This window comes from Rhyacophila brunnea, unplaced genomic scaffold, assembly GCF_057557595.1.
Source record: "Rhyacophila brunnea isolate RB1 unplaced genomic scaffold, BYU_Rbru_1.0 scaffold_4, whole genome shotgun sequence".
In the NCBI taxonomy this organism is placed as follows: domain Eukaryota; kingdom Metazoa; phylum Arthropoda; class Insecta; order Trichoptera; family Rhyacophilidae; genus Rhyacophila; species Rhyacophila brunnea.
In genome coordinates, this window is record NW_028233068.1 from 27,713,522 (window position 1) to 27,735,386 (window position 21,865).

The 21,865-nt window shown below is 32.1% G+C and overlaps 2 protein-coding genes across 4 annotated transcripts; one reads left to right on the forward strand and one right to left on the reverse strand.

Annotated features, from left to right (window-relative positions):
- Positions 1-212: 212 nt before the first annotated feature.
- On the forward strand, positions 213-1,962 carry Alg10 (alpha-1,2-glucosyltransferase Alg10). Its single transcript, XM_085954905.1, has one exon. It carries the CDS (start codon positions 352-354, stop codon positions 1,825-1,827), a length of 1,476 nt encoding a protein of 491 aa, XP_085811031.1. The 5' UTR covers positions 213-351; the 3' UTR covers positions 1,828-1,962.
- A 5,718-nt stretch (positions 1,963-7,680) lies between these two features.
- LOC147067194 (phospholipid phosphatase 5) lies at positions 7,681-19,257 on the reverse strand. 3 transcript variants are annotated; one of them, XM_085954909.1, is made up of 6 exons: positions 19,065-19,257; positions 15,433-15,616; positions 15,252-15,321; positions 11,434-11,562; positions 10,872-11,039; positions 7,681-10,213 (listed from the first exon to the last, which is right to left on the reverse strand). In XM_085954909.1, exons 1-6 carry the CDS (start codon positions 19,145-19,147, stop codon positions 9,984-9,986), a joined length of 864 nt encoding a protein of 287 aa, XP_085811035.1. In that variant the 5' UTR covers positions 19,148-19,257; the 3' UTR covers positions 7,681-9,983. The 3 variants fall into 3 exon arrangements, with proteins under 3 accessions (XP_085811035.1, XP_085811036.1, XP_085811037.1); XM_085954910.1 differs by lacking the exon at positions 19,065-19,257 and adding an exon at positions 18,092-18,214 and having other exon boundaries at positions 7,698-10,213; XM_085954911.1 differs by lacking the exon at positions 19,065-19,257 and adding an exon at positions 18,808-18,918 and having other exon boundaries at positions 7,701-10,213.
- Positions 19,258-21,865: the final 2,608 nt, after the last annotated feature.

The window sequence follows — 21,865 nt, forward strand, 5'->3', positions numbered from 1 at the left end:
TGTCTTTCCATTCTAATATATTTGTTTTTTCAGGTTTTCCTGCAGTTATTTGAATCAATATACCGTATTGAAAACCCATTATCTGGTTCAGTTGACAATCTAGAATTTAAATAGCAGTACGATGAAACAGCCAGGTGTCTTAACTAGGAATCATGGAATAACCTATTGATACTGTGGCATATTAATTTACTGAATGATACTAATTGCTTCACCTATTGACAAGGATATAAGTATATTTAGTAGATCACATATGGCCATATTGATGAGCAGATCTATCATTTGATAAATTATATTACACACAAAATGAATTTTATATCCACTATACCTCAATAAGCAAATCATAAAATAGAAATGGCTGACTATACAAAAATAGTTTTACTAGTAACGATTCTAGTGTATTTTTTAGGATCACTGCAAATTTTTAACAAAGTGTATGAGACAAGTGACTTAATCGTAGATGAATTATTTCATTTCGATCAAGGCCTCGAATATTGCAAAAGCAATTACACTTATTGGAATCCAAAAATAACAACTCTACCGGGGTTGTACATTATCTCGACTATTGTTATTTCACCGTTTGTAACATGCACAAAGTATTCATTGCGATTCATAAATCTACTGGCTTCTTGTTTGAATCTATATCTGTTTGCTAAAATTCTCTGCCGCAATCAGGATAGTTCTAAATCGTTCAGTGGCAAAACCATTTTACAAGCCTTTAATTTAGCGTTGCTGCCACCATTGTATTTTTTCTCTCATGTTTACTACACTGACACATTATCGCTCACGTTTGTTTTAATACTTATGTACATATCTATGAAAGAGCGCTACATACTTACCGCCTCCAGTGGTGCTTTTTCTGTGTTGATGCGCCAAACGAATGTTATTTGGGTACTTTTATACTTTCTTAAACAAAGTTGTGATCTGATATATCAACCGTACCACAAAAATATCACCAAATATTGGAAATCTAAAGATAAGCAGACAGCCAACAGTCTGAATACTAAGAAAAACTCCAAAAGCATTGACAACAAAGATATTCCTGTGAAGAGGACAGCGTCGGATATCCACAATTATGGTTTTACAGATTTTTGTGCTGCTCTTGTGTTTAATGTGGAGACAAAAGGCGATATTCTGTTCAAATCTATAAAAATCGAAAGTGTGGTTGAGAATGTGGCATTGTGGTTTATATTAATTGGGTTCGCAATGTTTGTCGGCATCAATGGGTCAATAGTTCTGGGTGATAAATCTGCACACTCTGCTTGCGCCCATATCCCCCAATTATTTTATTTTACTCTTTTCTATGGTGTCTTCTCCATACCTTTTGTAATTCTTAAAATTACTGATGTGTTAACGATACTCACTAATCGTAAAATTGTCACCACATTAATCGTTATATTCCTTTCATTTGTTATCTATCTGAATACAGTCGTGCATCCTTATTTATTGGCGGATAATAGACATTACACTTTTTATATTTGGAATAAGTTCTTTGGCAAATATTGGTTTGCTAAGTATTTAATGGCCCCCGTTTATGTTTTCCTCTCTGTATCAATTTACCAAAACATACGCAACTTTGTGAGCGTAGGCTTTTTAATACCTTATTATTTAGGTTTATTTTTGTCAGTTGCACTTCAAAAGATGATTGAGGTCAGATATTTTTTTGTCCCATTCATGATTTTGAGATTACATTTTGGTAAACCACCTTGGTGGGTCATTATTTTAGAAACTGTATTATTTTTGGTAATGAATGCTGCGACATTCAATGTATTTTTCACTAAAGAAATTATTTGGACAGACTTTGATGAAGTTCAACGGTTGATTTGGTAACATTATGCAGGCTGGTGTCATTTTTATGAATTTTTAAATTTATAATGTACATACATAATATACATGTAGGATAACGGCAAAATTTTACATTTTTACATGGAAACATCTATTGATTTCCACAAATATTCCTGCCTAATATGTATTACTACATAGGTACTACGTTGAACCTACCGTGTAGGACAACTTCAGAGATTCTGTCAGAGGAATTCACAATTTATACACAATATCTGCAGTGTATTTATGTCACTATGGTTATTTAAAACCTTATCTATTTAATCAGCTTTATGGATATTATTTATACAACGTACCTATGTTTTAATTGAAGTCATAATATTGTTATAATATATTTATATAACTTATATTAAGAAAAAAAAAAAACAATTTGTGTATGTGATGTACTGTAATTGCTATTTCTGTTGTAATTAAACTAAATAATAATTTGTAAATAAAGTTATTGTTTTAAAACACATCTGTATCAATTGGATCGAATAAATCTCTACTAAACTGAGCCTCATTTTTTGTAAAAGTGAATTACCATTGGAAATGAAATATTTTATGAGCCCTGGATTAAAATAAAAACATTGCTTTTATTGATCAAGACGTGGCAAATAAGTAAAATCAATTTTTTCATAAAAATAGGTTAATTTTAATTAAATCATTGAAAATATAAATTATTCACAAAATATTAGATAGCTCAGAAGAGTGCATGCACATGGTCCACTTATATTATGATGCCGTGTTAAAATTATTGAAATTTGTATTGTGCTACACATTTGCCGTACTAAACCAGTTACTTTTCTGACAATACAGTATACAAAAGTTGCATAAAGAGGTTCGCATTACTGTAACTTATTATTGATACAATGTGGCCCTGGGCCAATGGTTACTAATGCCATTAACACGTATAACTTCAAAATAAATAATTTGATAACAATAAAAATATTAAATCACATTAAGTAATGCCAATGTTTATTGAACTAAAAAAATCATATTGTCTTTGATAAACATCAACTTGTGTATGAATGAATTGTACATAATTAAATGAATTTGTTTTTGTGGTTGATGAATCATTCTTTATTTCTGAACCTGAGAGGTAAACTCGGTTAACCCAAAATAGTAACTTTTTCAGATGTCAACAAATTAACGCATGCAATTTTTATTAAAATTTTGTATAAAGAATCTTAGTAAAGTTTTACTACTATATCTGATATAGTAGTAAAATCTGGATTTAACAAACAAAATTTCCGGTTCACATTCCGCTCATAAACAATGTTGTTAGTCATGCGACTAGCATGTTATCACATAGCATTACGCACAGTAATTGTTTCTGATGTCATATGGTGTGACTTTCTGTAGTGGTTTTAATACAGCCTGGCCGATATTCTGACATTTCAATAGATTTATTTAAACATTTAAACTTTGTTTTTAGGAACGTTGTTTCATATAATAAAAATAAAAACAGGTAAACCAATTACATAGTTTGTCAAGAAAGACTTACTTTATTATATAATGGACACTCCCTCAGCTGAATTAGTCTGTTACGTCAGGGTTACAGTAGGTTGTGTTAAGTTTTGGTTTGTTTTTATTTTCCGATACTAATAGTTTCTAACCATTTTTGAACTTTAAAAAAATGTATGAAAATGAGTATGTATCTTTACCAAATCTTACTATGCCAAAACAAGTTACATAATATGTGAAAATTCATTATCAAATAAATTTCATTCCTAGTTTTTATCATATCCCAGTTTACTTCTTGGCTCCAGATTTGTTTATGTTAATAACAATGACTATTTATTGGTATATTTTTTATAATATAGCTTAGAGTTAAAATAAAAAAGAACAGATCTCACAATTTGTTATAAATAATTCTTTATTCCTTTGATAATTAACATTATTTTAATTCTATTAATACATTCAATAAACTGTCACAAAATAGACTTGTTTCATTTGTTTTCTTTTTTTATGACAAAATAACCTTAGGTACAAAAGAAATGTTTTCTAACACATCACCTGACTTCTATAATAGCAATGATCATTCTGTTTTCCCAGTCCAATATGAAAGATACAAAAAATAGATAGAGGGGTTTAAATCCTATATTAATTCAACATAACGGTTGTGGTTGCAAACCACATCTTTTAGATTTATGATCACTTAATTTAAGTATGATCCATAATTATTCACCAACGGCGCAAACATGTGGCTGTAAAATGTATAATAAATATTATTATGGTTTCTCCAATCATAATTTTATACTAAATTCAATGTAGATATGTAATCGCTGTTTTCACTGTTATTTTTATGCCGGTCAAATATTCAATGGGATGTCTATTTTGAGTGCAAACAGAGTTTTTAGAATTTTTTTTTATATTTACAATAAAATGCTTGAACAAATTGATGCGGAGTTGACGTTCTGCGTAGTTGCCACACCTAGCGTGACTGATGAATACAGCAGTCTTTTCGCGGATTGATTTTCAAATTGTGAGTATTCCCAGAAAATTGCAATACTCTATGGATGGTAGATCCAATTTCTATGCGAATCAAAAAATTAATATGTATCTAGTTATATAAATAATATTAGGATATAAAACACGATTCTCGCTTTTTTTCAATATTTCGATGCATACTTTCGATATTTTGTTTGACTTATAAGAAAACTGTCTGAAAATTAGGATAACCGATAAGTAAACAAAAATTAGAAAAAATATTTATGTATGTAGGGACTATTTAAATAGTATGGTTAAATATTCTTGGAAAAGCAAGAATCGTATAATGTGCCATCTATAAAATGTTAATGTGAATTGGTTCCTATTTTATGATTATAAGGAGACAAATTATATTGTGGGCCTTTCCGGATGAGGCCAGAACATAAAAATGGTTTCCCCTCTAAAAAACTGTTTCTTGAGCATCGTGGCCATAGCATTTCTATGACATGTTTTCCCAATGTCTGCGGAATTTCAAATTGCTTGAAGTAAACACAGGGTATGTATGACACTGCTGGTAATAAAAAAGAAATGTTTTATAATACAGACTGGTAATATATTAAAGTAAGTATATGGCAGCAATAATAGGAACAGTAGGATTATTGAAAAATACTTACAACCTTTACAATACTGGGATAATTTAAAAATCAATTTCAAATTGAGTTATGACATAATTAAATATTATGTAGACAAAATAAATATTAGTTCATAATAATATAATAATGGTGTGATTTTAATTATGTGATCACCGTGGAAACAAAAACTGCAATTAATATTTTAGTAAAATATTGGCAATTCAACAAAAATGTATATCTTCTAAAGAAAGTATTCTAAAATACTTATTTATACTGATAAAAATAACATTTTTCAGAAGTCATACCCATAAGAATATTTTTATTGACTTGCCAAGATTTTATGTGAATAAGAACTGTCCGTATTTTGTTATTTGGTCAATGCGACTGTTTCAATTAAAACAAATGATTCGATGAGCAGTTGCATTACAATCAGTGACGGCTCGTCCATATGCACTGCGGTACTGCAGCATCTCCAAGCAAATTAAGACAAATATAATATTATAATATACATAAATTTATGTATAGTATATGAAAATATCAATATTATTAAGAGTGTAATCAGTTCGCCCGCACATCGATACATCTTATGTCCAAAAATATTATCATACACCGCGGTAGGTACTTGATTTTGCACAGTACCGATTTCAATAGAATATTCTCGAGTGGGCGAAGGAGGGTGCTCGCAAACGGAAGCCTAATCGGTACTGTGGGTCAGACAGTCCGATTTCAGTATTTCTGCGTCGCGCGTCACAGCGGGGAAAGAAATATAGCTATTATGATTTATTAACATTGTTAAAATTTATTTCTGCAAGCAATTTATGCAAAGTTCTTTATTTTAATTATTTATATTTAATTTTGATGTTAATAGTAAAATATAATCCAAATAAATTTTTATTTTTAATCAACCGCAGCACCCCCAAATATCTTATCCACGAGCCGCCACTGATTACAATGCACTTACCTGCTATGCGATCATTGCATAAGTAAAATCTCTGCCATTTGAATGTACACATTCAATTCGGTTGCAATCATTGTAAACACTATCACCTATCGAATGCGATCATCGCATTGCAATATTTCAGCCAAAATACACAAAATGTAAAATTGAGTGCAATGATCATGTTATGCAAATGTATTATCAATGCCATTTGATAACATCGCAGAAAAATTTGTTATGATCGCATACTGCCATTTGAATGTATACATTCAATTTGGATTTGGAAGTAAAATCACCACTTAAAATACATACCAATTTTTTTTTGTATTTCCACAATTTTCAAGAGCACTTTCATTTGTTAGATGTCTTCGATTAAATTAATTTCTGAAAGATTTTGCTTTTTTATTGTAATATGTTTATTTAAATATATTTTTTTAAAAAATGTATAGTTATTGAATCTAATAAAAAAAAAAACTAATGACAAGCAGCGCTAAATTGATGTCAATTTTACAAAATCACTTAGGCCATCCTCTCACGTGAATACTCAAAAAAGACGAGACTGAAACTCCAGTATCTAGCTAAAACGTATTTCAATGGCGGCTCGCTGACCGCAAGACTGGAATCTCTGTTTCAAAATCTCCGCAACTGAAACTGAGGAGACGCGATATGCTAGTCTCTCAGTTGCCAGTATCAACCAATATCAGTAGATTCGATGAAAAATCATATTTTCTTATCAAAATTGGTAACACTGAACAAGAAAAAACAAAGCCAAGACATCAAAAGTTAGAGATAGGCGAACCGATTTTTGATTTAAAATATGTGGCAGATGTTCCCGTAAAGAAATTACGGAAAAAGCTTAGAATGAAGTAGGACAGTGAGGTTATGAGATTATTAGGTTTCAGTAGCCCCGTGTGCGAAGCATCAGTCTCTGGCCAGTTTATGAGTTCCATCAGCAACCAGTTTGTCGTATTTTAGTTTCTGCGTGAGAGGATGGCCTTAGTCAACAGTGACATCAAATTGGCACCGATTGTCTCAACAGGTTAAAATACACATAATATTATATTAGGTACATACCGATTTAAAAGAATGAGAAGAAGAACTGTAGAAGTGAAACTTCCAGTTCTAGTAGGTGGTGAAATGAACAAAATGTTTGCTAGATTTTCATAAAAACATATTTCTATAATCTCACCTCAAACAAATAAATGGCAGCCCTATTTTTCAGTTCTTGTATTAAATGGCACATAATGAAATATAACAGAAAATATTTTCATCAATCTGAGTCTGAGGTGTTCGGCGGTAGAGGCTATTGATTGCTGATCGATAGGTTGATGTTTCGAGATCGCTTAGGAGGTTATTTCGTTTTCCGAGTTGGCTGTGACACTTTTTCGTTAGACAATCGAAAAAGCTCGATAGAATTTGACACATTGAGAATTAGGCTCGATAGCTGAGACAGGCAACTAAAAAAAGCAGGGGGTCTCCGAGCAATATAAGCCAGCACAACAGTAGTGATGTTAACACTGTAGCCCCACCATTTCTTGTGCACCTTCTCTAAAGTCTTTTAGTATTCGAGGAATAAATAATAAATAGTTTATTTAGTTGAAAGCGACATCACATAATATAATTGAGAAGCAGAGTAGAAGAAAGGATAACTGCTAGACATTCTTAAACATTTTAATTGAAATAAACAGTTTAGTCTTCATATTTTTCACTACTGCAGTACCTGTAATTGACAAATGAAAATGTTCTATGGCGACATGGTAAAGAATGAATTGTAGATTCTAAAAACATGCAACGGAATGCTCGAATTTTACTCAGGCCTCCCTTCTACCCAGGTCCACAATTACAAAAAGCAGCAAAACGAGTAATATACAAATTAATTAATACATTGGTGTAAATATAGATTTAATTGCATAAAATATATATTTTTTGGTTTTCACAATAATTTAGTACAGACGGTTGAATAAATAAACAATACCTAAAATAAATTCATTTAAAATCTGCCTTAAATCAGTCTTAAAAATTGGCAAAATTCAAATATTCTTTCAACAAAAGTTGGAGAACATGACTAGGAATAAATAAATTATTTACTTGGCCTTTTTATATTTGGATTGTTACCTTTCTAATTATTAATCCGCAATTAGTTAATTGATAGTAATTAACATAAGAATTGGTGTAATTAGGGTGTCCAAAGACGCTTTGGGCACTTAACCGGTAAATACAATGAGGACAGAAATTAAATTTATAAAATAAATTATAAAAAAATTGCAATTAAGTACACAGATTTCTTATATTTAATTTGGTAATTGTTGAGGTGATTTTTTCATGAACGATTAATAATGATTATTGGTACATTCCTTCAAATAAATACAAAACGAATTCCCACCTCTTGTACTGACATAATAAAGTATAATCATTCCCCGTTCATTAATATTGCAGAATATTATAATGACTTTCTTTAATGTTATTTTTATAAATAGATAATTTGACAATCCAAAAATGGACACATCAACAATTTTTATTTCTCACCTTCTAAAGCTCAATATAAAATTTATTAAAATTCTCGCCACAATGACTCGAGTTTTTTTAAGTACATATAAGTAATACTATTAAAACCCTTTAGCTGCCATGTTGTTCAAACTCTCAGTGAGAAATGCCACCATCTATAATTATTTGTGATAAAAAAATTATAGTATTAATCACCATTCATTTTTATTGATTGTACGACATCAGATTATTATTACACAGTGTGCGGGAGACTAATAATAACACACTAGAAATGAAAAATACAATCCATTTTAGATTATCTATAAATAACTTTCATTTCCAATAATAAATCATGTACTTAACCTGCAAAAGTGTTAAAACAAATACCTAATTAAATGTACAGAACAAACAAAATCCCAGTTTGATAATGGCACAGTGGGAAGTTCCCGAAAAAATTTACCAATTTAAGCATAATGACATCAACAATGATCGTTGTTAGCATTTCTCACTGTTATGAACAATGATATATTGTTGATTAGCATTCAAAGGGTTTTCAGGTCTCGACAATATCATCGTATTATTTTCTATGGCAAATAGACAAGTCGATAATTTAAATGGATGATTAGATAAACTTAACAACATTGTATCAATTACTGGCATGTTCAAAAGAGCAGCCAATAAAAAATTATAAGCACAACCAACATGACTTCAGATGACTGTATCAGTATAGTTGCTTCAGCAACTGCCAACTGGAGAAAAGCGGTGGAACAGCTCTAGGACTATGGATCGAATTGACCCGCACCGCCATTAAAGAAGAAGTTACTTTTTACCCAGAATGGTTGTCTTGCGCACTAGTGAACAATTTACCATGCTAATTATTGTTTGAAAGATCTTCTACATTTGTATTCAAATACAGAGCCATAAATGAGGCTACAGTCGGTTCCCTCCATATTCCACCATTTTGAGACAATCACAAAAACCGTAAAGTAAATTTAGAATTGCAAATAGAAAATTTTCTTGTAAATATATTAGTAAATGATTAGAAAAAGCGAATGGCTAAATAAAATGACCTAAGAGTCATTAAAATTAATAAAAAAACTATGTTTAAAGTTGGTGGAGAAACATAAAACATTGTGACTTTGTAATCCACCTCCAGTTTAATACGATTTTACCAACAAATGAAGCGAGATTTGATAGTTTACAATGAAAAAGTGATTACAGAATCAAAATCATGAATGATATAAAAAAATGCAGTTAACAGACTTTAAAACTAATAGCCTCAAATGCTTACTTGTGATGTTCTTTCTCTTTCCACCCCTTTAATAGAGTCCACATTGTGGAGTTCCTATACATCGACAGGAGCAGTTTTTGGGAGAAAAAAAATTGGTAAGAGTCGTTATGCAGAATTTGTCGAGACCTGCTAATTTCATAAATAAAATTGACAATACACAGACAGAAGATGACTGATTTCATGCTGGAATTTTTAAAAAACTAATTCACAGTTCAATTTTTACAAATAACATTACCGAATAGGTGTGTGAAATTTCACAATAATTTTTCATGCAATAATTTACTGTTTTTCTTTGCGGTAAATATTATAATACATACATAATTTCTAGGATATACTTATGACACTCGATCGCCATGATATTTCATTATAATACTCTGAAAATAATACTTTAAATCCATTTCACTTGAGGTCCAGCTTTAAGAATTTCTTTGCTCCCGTCATCAGTGCATTGGGTTGTGTCTGCCGTCTCGGTACTTTCTTTCAAAGGTGACGAACCATTTGAAGTTCTGCATGCCTTTCGGTATGGTCGATGACAAAGGGATGAATCGAGCGGGGGGAAATACTGCCTGTAGCACATGTAGCTTATTGAAATACCGAGAAATGATCCAACGAGGACATCTACACATAAAACAATGCATTAATTATAATATCAATTTTATCTGACTGGAACAGTGGCGGAGCTATATTTTGCAATACTCCACAATATATAAGTATCAAAATAAAATGCAATATGTGGTAGTTATTCTGCATAATTTAATAATCATCAAAATCAGTTTCGTCCGCTTACAATATATACGTATATACTAGTTTAGTAGTGTGCATCATTTTTAAATCAAGGGCCACTTTATCAAGAGCAAACGCCTAAAGTGCCACTCAAGGATGTCAGATTTGTAACTATCTCGTTAGCAGCCAATAAGTTAAAAATTTGAAAATTTAAAAAAAAACTTAGAAAGAACTCCCGAGCGTATTACTGTCTGTCAATATGGAACGCCGCTCATACAAAAATTACGTCTTTGGACGTCCTGCTTTAAACGGGAAACGGGGGGTAAATCAATTATTTTTAAACATACAAATATGTTGAACACACAATGACATACATTGGGAATGTCATCACATTCTCAGAATTGAAACAGAGTTCGTTTTTACCACTTGAAACGTAAATTGATTTTATTTTTTTATTTTTGCAATAAAATTCGCGGCGTGCAAGGTATCGCCATACATACACCTACCGGCAGTAAAAAGGTTAAGAACAAAAAATTCAATAAAACTGATATACCTTGCCAGTGGTGATGGTAATCACATGTTCTGCTCAATGCTACCGCTAAAGCCGCCGAAAGAGGGAGTATGGCGGTCAGCAATCGCCACGACGATCCTCTACTATCTGACCACGTTCTCAATTTACCCATACTCCACCAAGATACAACACCCAACGAACTAAATGATACTGAAACAGATATAAATACATAGATATATATTATTGAATGCCATAAAACAACTTATAAAAATATTTATCCATTTTTGTATCATATTATGCTCCCAAACACAGCAGAGGCCATCAAATTATGGAGATTTACTAGCATTTGACCCTGATTTATGAAGAATAACAAAAATAATATGATTTGATTTTACTGACTGTGGGTCATGGTCACTGCCAGGAATTGTCTCCATTACCATTCAACCGGGAAACTCGTACTTTTAGTTCTAAAAATTTGTCTACTTCTGTTTAAATTTGATTGTGCATTTTTAGATGAAAAAACAGTCAATAATCTTTGATGTTGATTGTTGATCATCAATTGTGTTGGATATAATTTTATTACATTTGTTAAATAATCGCTTACTACTGCTGTGTCCACTCGGGAATGATTTTCTTCCTTCTTTAACTTGCTCGATATCGCCTGTGCACTGCATTTCAGAATTCATCTCTCCGTCTGGAAAGCAACGCCAGAAGAAATCTGGTCGGGGTCTACCTGTAATAATATATATCGACATTATTAATATTACCAACCATATAATATGTAGCATTTAATAATTGGTATTTGTAATATACATGAAATAAAACAACAGTGCACATAATCTAAAAGAATATATATAATTCCACTAAGTGAGCTGTTTTGATTCTAAAAATTATTATGTATTGCTACTAATGGCTTGTCTTAATAATAATGGACTTACAATCAAAATATTACACAGTAAATTATTTATGCAATGTTTATTTCCGATGACTGACATAATATACTAAAATCGGTGCTGCAGTGTTGCAGGAGCAAATCTCCAGGAGCTGGAGCATCTTCAAACAGTTCTCATCAATATTTATTATGTTATACATAATAATTTTGAATCACGTGTATATAAAAAACTATTTTGGTACAGCCAGTAAACTGGGTGTAAAAATCGAAAGTGATTATGAGACAATGCACACATTGCCTTTTTTACAAAGAAAGGTGAAATTTTAAATTTTTGGTAGCTACCTGAACAATGAAATATTGAAAATAGTAATTAGGGGGGATTTAAAACTTAATGAATTACAGAAACCGATGAATTGAAAATATACAAACAAATTTCGATATACCCGATTACAATTTGCTTATCGTCACCGTTTTAGCAAAACCATCTATGTGTCACTTTTATCAAAAATGACTTTTAAATACCAAGTCATTCCTTATTTTTTTCTCTATAGGCCAGTAAAATGATCTATGTGTTGGGTAAACTCGCTCCGAAGTTATTTCAAAAAATAAAAAACAGCTATGTGTAAGGTTCAAAAACCACGGTTCACAAAAACAACTATGTGTACATTATAGTAACATATAGATGGTATTTTGATATCGAGAGTGTAATGTTTTTTTACAGTTTGGCTACACATAGTTTGTTTCTATGTTATATGCTATGCATTATGGTCTTGCATGACGGTTTGAAAGATGCTTTCTCAAAAAGAGAGGAAATATTCAATAATTTCTGGAAGATGCCTACATGGTCAATAGGGTATAGGCGAGAATTAATTTAAAAGTTGGATAAATAACTACAAACGTCTCGATGACAGTGGCCAATTGAAAGCAACAATGACAGGTAATAAGAATCTGACTGAAGATAAATAATTTGTAGTGCAACCAAAAATCAAAACGGAGAGATTTGTGGAAAAATGTTACATTATGGTTGGATCTAATTCCAAAGTTCCCAGCCATTATTGCAGAGAAAATACCTCCAGGGTGTATGTGGAATCGTGTTTCCGATCCAAAATACAAATGCATGATGAATATAAAAAATGGTCTCTGGAAATGGTCATAAAGCAGCAGAATATACTCCAGTATATTTACCACCAAAAAATCAGTATCCACCAACCACGTAAAGATCAGTGTGCCATCACTGCCATCTGCTGTAGTTATAAAATGAAGAATGTTTCAGAAATGAAATACAATAGCCACATTATTAAAAAAAAAAAAGATGCTAGAAGACCAAAAATGAAATGAAGGAGAGTACCATAAGTATTACTGGACGGTTAGTAATCACAATGGATCTCCAAAGTATGCTGCTATGTCCAAAACACAGGCACACATGTATTATAAACAAAAGCTGCAACTACACAATTTCACCATATACATTCTTCATAATGTATCTTCTAATGAATTTGTCTCATCTCATCGAAAGCAGGACAATACAATGAAATAATTCTAATATCGGATGGGTGTGGATATCAAAACCGAAATAAATTATTCGCTACTGCTCTAAGTTATATCTTTAGAGAAAAAAAACATCGAGATTCAACAGCTTTTTCTGGAAAAAGGCCACACCATGATAGAGGCCGATAGTGCACATGCCACCTAAGAAAAGTATTTTAAGCCTCCAATATATTCACCATCTGATTATATAGCAAGACCAAAACAACCTTATAAAATTAATGTCATTGATTTTAAATTTTTAAGAATTATGGATAAGATTAAATCTGGATTAAGTTCAATCAGACCAGGAAAACGAATCGGAGATCCTGTTGTATATGATATTAAAATGTTACAGTATCTACCAGATGGAACAATCTTTTACAAACTCAACTTTATCAGTGCAACCGTTTGACTGCCTTTGTAATATATATATAATGAATCATTGCCAACATCGCAGTCGAAATACATACATCTTCAGGAATTAAAAAGTGTAATAGAGAAAGATCACCACTATTTCTACGATAACCTAACATTTAAACCTGCTAATAGAAAGTAAACGAACTTATAAATATAATATCATCTCACTATTGCATTAATAATTAATAAAATGATATTGCAATTTATCACTAACGCACTATGTATATTTCAACTATTATTTATGTAACAGTTTTTCATGAATTTATTATTATTCACATGTTGATGAATAAATTAAACTATGTGTATTTACAAAACGGTCAAAACAACTTATGTGACATCACAAACTGTATATTTATTATTTTTGTATTAAAAATAAAAGATTTTTGTAAACAAAATAATAATCTTAGACCATTTTCTGATTATAATAAAGCATTCTTCATAATTTTAATGTTTAAATGTAACATTATTTTTTTATTCAGTTTTATCCTTCTCCTGCACAATTTGAGAAAGTGCACATAGATGGTTTTGCTAAAACGGTGACGTTATATTGATTATACATATTGTTTTTATTCGAATATACCATAATATGATGGACAAAATAAACCAATCACTTAAACACAAACCACAAATAGTCAACACCAAAAAAATATTTTTTACAGGCAGTGCTAGATCACTCTCTAGAGCAGTGGTCTCCAAACTCAATAAGGATGTGAGCTATTTTCAGAAATTGAAATTGTCTGGTGAGCTACTTATACATATTCCTTATTTATATTTTTTTATCATTGTCTTTTATCGTACCATACATAATTTTATTATATTACTTAAAATAAATTAGGACATCAGACTTCCAATAAAACATAAAATGCGTACTTCAATTACTTATTTGTAAACAAAATAGTAATTGAAACATATCTTTAAATAAGTGAGTGAAAGTAAAAATAATTAGTGAAAAGAATGGCATTCACTTTCCTCCACATTTTTTTCAATTCTCTGTGAGTACCTTGTCACTCCCATCCGAATGCAATTATCAAGGTGTACATCTGTGAGTCTGTTTCTATATTTACCTTTAACCACCTTCATAGTGAAAAATGTTGATTGACATAAGTATGATAAATATGATAAAATATCCTATCCGAGCTACCGAAAATACCGCCGCGAGTGACTGTTTGGCGATCACTGCTCTAGAGTGATTGACAATATGTGATTTTCAGAACTCACCAAATTCAACATCAAGTCGCTTAAAAAACCTACGAAATATGGGACTAATTTTCAATAGTGGATAAATCCAACAGGTTTATGCGTTAAATCCATTCCAACCAATCCCGTCATCGCAAAAGTAGATGCCATTTTACTAAATGCTATATATTATGAATAAGATCAAAGAAACGACATGTTTGTTTTGTTGGTAATAAACACATACCTTTCAGAAAGGAGAAATGAAAAACATATCCCCTATACTTTATAATTACAACGATTGGTTGGATAAATGACTGTTGGTCTTTTTAGTAAACCCATCTCAGTAGATAAAATATATACCCTACTTATATATAAAAAAATGAGTATTTTTACAGAAAACACTAACTTACCAACAATAAGTTTCACCATGTCCGTTAAGATGCAATTGATTCCTAGTGACAGTGATATGGCCAAGAATGTCTGAAAATAATAACCGTTTCTAAATAAATTTTTCTTATAAATATGATGTGTTATTGCGATATTTTTTTATTTTATCAAAATATAACTAATAAATAGATTTTTTTACTACACCTGAATCAAATCATGTCTATCCCTCCTAACTAAATATGTTAACAGCGTCAAAATGGTTGGTATTCCCAGGGCAATGCTCCAAAGTGCCTCGCTGCTGACATATGAATCTCTTCGTGGATTTCTGTACAGCCACATTTCATCGGGATGTATATGCCTGATGAATGGGGTCATATTTTCCAATTGCCTACAGAAGGTTTAAATTTATGATTAATTTGATTTTTATTCGACTACTCTATAACTAAGTGCATTTTGCATATGAAAAATAATAAGAAAACCTATAAATAAATGCATGTTGTCATTTGATTAGCGGTTAGTGGAGAACCTGCGGCTTTGTAGCCTTAGATCAGGCATTGGCAACTTTTGAAGTTATTAATCCCAAAGGCCAAATTTATCATTCTGTCTCCGAGTCGAGGGCCACACCAAATTATTAAATAAAATAAATTAATAATATTAAACTAATTAAAAAATGTTGCTATATACTTATTATTTCATTTAATTATAATAATGGACAATACATCAATATTATATAGATATTAGTGATATTACAAAATTTTGAGTGAAGATTGGTTTTATAATTGAACTACGAGACTATCAATATTTGCATTGCTAATGCTTTAGGATAATTGCATAGAATTTTCGAGAGTTACGTCCGTTACCCTAGTATGAATTTTTGATTTATAGTGTTTCATCCTTGAACAAACGGTTCACAAGTATATTATGTATGTGCTGCTAAAAAGACAAATGATTTTTCTTGCAAGGTGCGGAAATTTGTATATTTCTCGTCCACACAAACACATTGACACATTGCCAACGCCGGGGCCAGAGCCGGGGCTTGACCATGTAGACCATTAAGTGCAACCTTATGATTGATTATAAATTTTGTATATTTAATTATCGGTCAGATTTTTACAAAATAATATACACTTTGAAGTGCATCTAAAGCAGTAGTGCTCAGTCTATTTGAAAAGAGGACCGATTTATACATTTTCTAATTTTTTACAGACTGCGTCTCAGTGGGTAAAAGTGTTGAAAAATGAAATTGAAAAATTATACTAGACGAGACATACATTTTATTATTTTTAATTTAATAGTTACATATCAGCTACTCCAATCACTCTCCACTCTGCATTACGTATATATGTATTTGCACGATAGAACTTAGTATATTGGAAATTAGAATTCTGTCATATTTTGGGCCGCGGTTTGTGCATCACTGATCTAAAGGAAATTTCTAGAGTGCAGTCTTATTTGGTTGACATACGAAAACGTTCTCAACTCATGTGCCAACTCTATCAAAACTATTTTGGAGTAAAATAAATATATTGTGACCCCACCGAGAATCTACCTCAGAGCGCCCGGAAGAAAGGCCAACGTAGTTTAGTAAGGTCATAAATCTGAACTGATTCACTGCTGACCTACTAATTACTAATTAATTACCACATTTAAAGTTAATTATATCTAATAGCCAACTAATGCAAACGCGCCAGTCGTGTTGTTAGCACTAAATGATTTAACTCATACTAAGAATGCTGTTGACAAAAATAAAGCTGAACATTAATAAATTGGTAGCAGCACAATAGGTTCATCCTTCTCAGTAGGAATTTTTTTTAATGTTATTCGCAATTTTTATTCTATTTACTTAATTATGTTTCATTATCTTAATTTTCTGTCTTTAATGCGGATGTTCCTATGGTTCACTTTAATAAATAATTTGATTATTTAAACATCAGGGTATCTTATTTACATCATTCTTTAGGCCTACCGCGCATGAACGATTTCTTATCGTACAGTCAACAATCGAGGAGTTGTAACCATCGTATTGCAATGCAACCCCGCGCATGGACGATCGAGCGAACGGCCGAATTGAAAATCTGTGTTCAGACACAAAATTTTACACCGATTCGAACCGGCCGGGGTCCCATTGGCAATGCTATTAAATGAGAGCCCGCACATGACAAGTCATGGCCGGCCGAGAGTGCACTCATACATGCACGCACAAGTGACGCGGTCGTATGTAGCGCACGCATACATCGAACCGCCACATTTGACTTGACAGTTCATCGATGCGTACCTATTGGCTTTGCATGCGCGTACCAGTCCCATTTTTTCAGTTTCTTTCTTCATAAATTAATAATATATACACCCGCATTTTAAAACAGTTTGATAATCTATACAAAACCTGTATATATTATATAATATAAGCTCTACAAAATCCATTTTGACGTTTCTTATATTGCGTCCGCCATTTTTCCGTGCGGAAGCATATCTTCAGTGCGCGCGCATTGCCTCCGATCTATATCACGCCATGCGCACTCAAACATACTGGCCGGTAATAATTTGGATCATGCGCGAGCAAACCAACGATTGTTCGAATGCTACCGGCCGGTTATGTAATCGTCCATGCGCGGTAGGCCTTACTGTTTCATAGGTAGAAATATAAAAAATATTAAATTGCATTGCATTATGTACATCACCAAGTTCGATCCTAAGAGACATAGATTTTTGTTTTTATGAGAAATGGTTGTCAGCCACTTGCTCAACTTATTGGGTCCAAACACACATGTGAATTTGTGAGAGACCTGGGATTTCAACTTATTACCCACGACATTGGAAGCATTATACGCTAGCGCTATGCCTTCAAGTATATACAAGTACGCACATTTGTCACTTTTTCAGGGGCAGTGGATCAAATAAGTTACTCAGAGTAACTGAAGCTGGGAAAATAATATATGTATTAAAAACATTATAATGACTGAAGTATGTTATGGTATTATAATACTACACTAATAAAATATGTTTACACAATACTTACACCTGTTCAAACATATCTTCAACAAATAATGTTCACATCTACATCTAAACAGTTATCAGACATGCAGTTAAGACCTACTATCAGGGTTGCCAATCATCCCAGTTTGACCAGGAAAAGAATTCCCATTTCAGGATCTCGATTTGATCATATTCAAGATGCCAACCATCCCGGAATATTAGAGGCCACCAACTAATATCATCCAAAAAATACCCACATTTAAGTGACTTACACCAGAATTTATTAAAAAGGAGTGAAAAATTAAAAATGGTAAAAAAGCTAAAATAAAGGTCGCTTGTTCTGATTTTGGAGGGGGAAAAATCATTAATAAGAGATGCCAAAAAACAGGATTGTTTCAGAAATAGTTGGAAACCCTAACGCTACCTACTGTTTGCGACACTATTGAAATACTGCCTACAAATGGTATGTTTGTCCAGTCAGTAAAATCATGAAATAAAAGATAGATATTGTTAATTTTTTTATAATAGGTAACTCCAGAATCGAGAATAGTTAGAATTCAATTTTAAATTACTTACCTACTACCTATAATAGAAAAAAAACCTCACCGTCAACAGATGTATAAAAGCAAATGTCACCGTTTCTGTGACACGAAAACCTAAAATGCTCAATCTCCAGTGAACAAGTATTAAGATCGGAATCAGAATTCATAATACAAGACATATAATAATTTCATATATATTCGTTCATACATTCGTGTGCGATTTAACAACACAAACATACGTTTCGCCGCGTAAAATGGCAAGGGTTTCATTTTAATTTCAGCCGTCAAGCAAACAAGCTACGTACTATACATTATACTTACAGAAAAACGACAGTCATTATAATCCTTATTATAATTTCCAAGCATAATGATGCGTTAAAGTATCTTAATCCAGGTATAATCATTTTATAGAAACGCGCCCAAAATATTTTGTCACAATATGGAATGGTTTGCACGCATTTTCAAATTTGACGTTTCAATTCGATGTTTTGTATGGAAACATTGCCATACGAATAAAAGTAATATGCAGTCAAAAAACAGGACATGCCGACAAATAATATTATAGGGATACTGGTATGACTGAGGGGCAGTAACAAAGTGTGATTTTAGTAGATATTATTCTGTACTTTTTTATATTATAGACTCGATAAAATTAATGATATAATAGCCGAAGTTGAAAAAATATTAGAAAGTGTGTGGATTGTGATTGCTATAAATATTATTTATATAGGTACTATTAAAGATCCAGATCAAAATTAGAGGTTCGCGGCGCGGCATCCTTCGCCGCCTGATGAGGTTAGTGTGATAATATTATATCTGACGCATAAAGTCTATGAACCGACCTATGCAATTATATATTTACATTAAGGTGAAGCCTTTACTGAGCCTTTTTTTAAAGAGGTACCTAGCGGAAAAATACGAAGCTTGCAATTTGAGATTTTTTTTGATAATTTACAATTTCAACTGTATTAAGTAATAAATATGTATCCGAAAACATTAAAAAGAAAAATATTTTTTATTTTAAGATAGATAAACTTAAATAGAAAGATAAACTTACAATTATTGTAAAAAATGTAATAAAATGTGATTTTTTAAATCGGACCGCATCTTATTATTACATATATTTTATGGTCATATTTATTATTAAAATATAGTTTATTAAGTTTTCTAAGCATCGCCTAAGAGATTTTTGACTAATTCATAGTTTTAACATTTTTTATATCTTTTTTAAAAAACATCGATTTTTATAAAAAATATAAATGTGTATAACTTGAAAACCTTTTTATTTAGTATTTGCCTGATATTTTGTATACAATGCGATCTGTCATTTTTTATTAATATTATAAGTACGTATATTTTCTCTAAAACGCGTGCCATGCAAAATCATCTCGCGTGCCACCGGTGGCACGCGTGCCATACCGTGGGCGATATTACTAAAAGTAAATCTTATGTCGGAATATATTATTAATATGAAACACCTTAATACTTTACAATAATTATTGCTATTTTTATTTACTAGAGTAATGCAATGTATTGGTGTCATGGGGCCCACATCGTGAAGCGGGCCCCCATGCTAAGATCTTTGGCGGGCCCCCTACCTATCGCTAAGGATAAAGGCAGTGTGACGCTCTGCAGTTCTAACGTTTCCAAATGCTGTACGCGGTAAAATTAATGTGTATATTTAGTGTTTTATTGTATATTTTAATGCATCCATTTGAATTATGGAGATTCATACACAATTAAAAATTGTATGGTACAACCACATAATTTTAAATAATAATATTATCGAAGGAAAATAGCGCCGCAGACGGCTTTTTTGTACTATTAAAGCAAATTTGTGATGTGTGTTTATCTCACTTATCTGGTCGACTCGCCTCGCCGGGCCCCTCCTGGGCCCGGGCTCCCAGGCTAAAGCCCTGACAGCCCCCCACTTGTGGGGGCCATGATTGGTGTATCTACTTACAAAAATACCGTATAAATATATAAAACTTGTTTCAATATAGCGGATCAGTATCTGCATTTCATTTACTACATCACATCATTTGTAGCCAAATAGTATCTTCATAAAACTTAAATTTTACAGAAAAAGACTATTTTTTCGTAAAATAAGTAGGTACCTACCTGCCCGTGTAATATGGCTGAAAGGAAATAAACACCTTCGCATTGTAATTATTACACGCTGGTTATTTTGGTTGCCATGTTGAATATCTCGTCCTATGGAATTCCATCAACGTTTTAGAGCCTTTTACGCCTAAACCTACATGCCTAATATGTCAGTTATTTAAAAAAAAAATAGGTAAGTATGGTAATATAAAATAATAGGTCGACATTTTGTTGGGCCTCTTGTAACCGATCCCGGGTTTCATGTGACTCCCCTTCCCCATCGTTGACACTGAGGTCTGGGACTCCTCACAAAGTGCAGGTTTTTTCTACCTTCGAATATTGATTGGTGTTAACTTATAAAAAGTGAAGTTGCTGAATAAGGAATTTCGTAAATAAGAATTTAGCATTATCATTAAGAGTCACAGCATGTTCTCATAGTAGTATCGCTATAATCATTATTATTATTTTGATTAATTGGGGTTGCTAATGTTTCTGACGCATTTGCCCCCAAAGGGAAGCACCTGCGGCTGGCGGCAGCTATGCAAATTGCCGGTCATCGTTTCTGAAAATCAGGGAAGTGAAACATTTTCTGTACCTATAATATGGGAGGTATTATGATTTATGTAAATATGCATTTATGTACTAAGGTAACTGCTGAATATTATTTTTTGACGTCAATGTAACGTTTAATAGAGTTGGAGAGGTACCTATGTAAGTATCAGTGAGGGTAGGCAGATCCGGCGTTGCATATGGGCAGCACACTATAAAAGGCGAGCGAAAGTAGCGTTGAAAGTTCTGCAGAGGAATCGATTATTGACCGGATACCATTAAATCTCTTGGTTCAAGTCATTCTTTTCGATTGAAATTAAAGTTAATTTATACGGTGGGCAGGTCATACGTTGCATATGGCACATTATAAAGGGCGGCGAATGAAGAAACGAAAACAAATATCACAACGTTTGAGAGCAGTTGCGGTATTCCATGAATCAGAATGCCGTCGCTTCATTAGAAAGTATCGA

Bases quoted from the DNA above. Each gene is read 5' to 3' on its own strand.
- Alg10 (XM_085954905.1), top strand. From the start codon at position 352: ATGGCTGACTATACAAAAATAGTTTTACTAGTAACGATTCTAGTGTAT.
- LOC147067194 (XM_085954909.1), bottom strand. From the start codon at position 19,147: ATGATTATACCTGGATTAAGATACTTTAACGCATCATTATGCTTGGAA. The intron at 15,617-19,064 runs GTAAGTATAATG...AACCTTCTGTAG, and splicing joins ATAATGACTGTCGTTTTTCT to GCAATTGGAAAATATGACCC. The intron at 11,563-15,251 runs GTAAGTTAGTGT...ATATTATTACAG, and splicing joins CATGGTGAAACTTATTGTTG to GTAGACCCCGACCAGATTTC.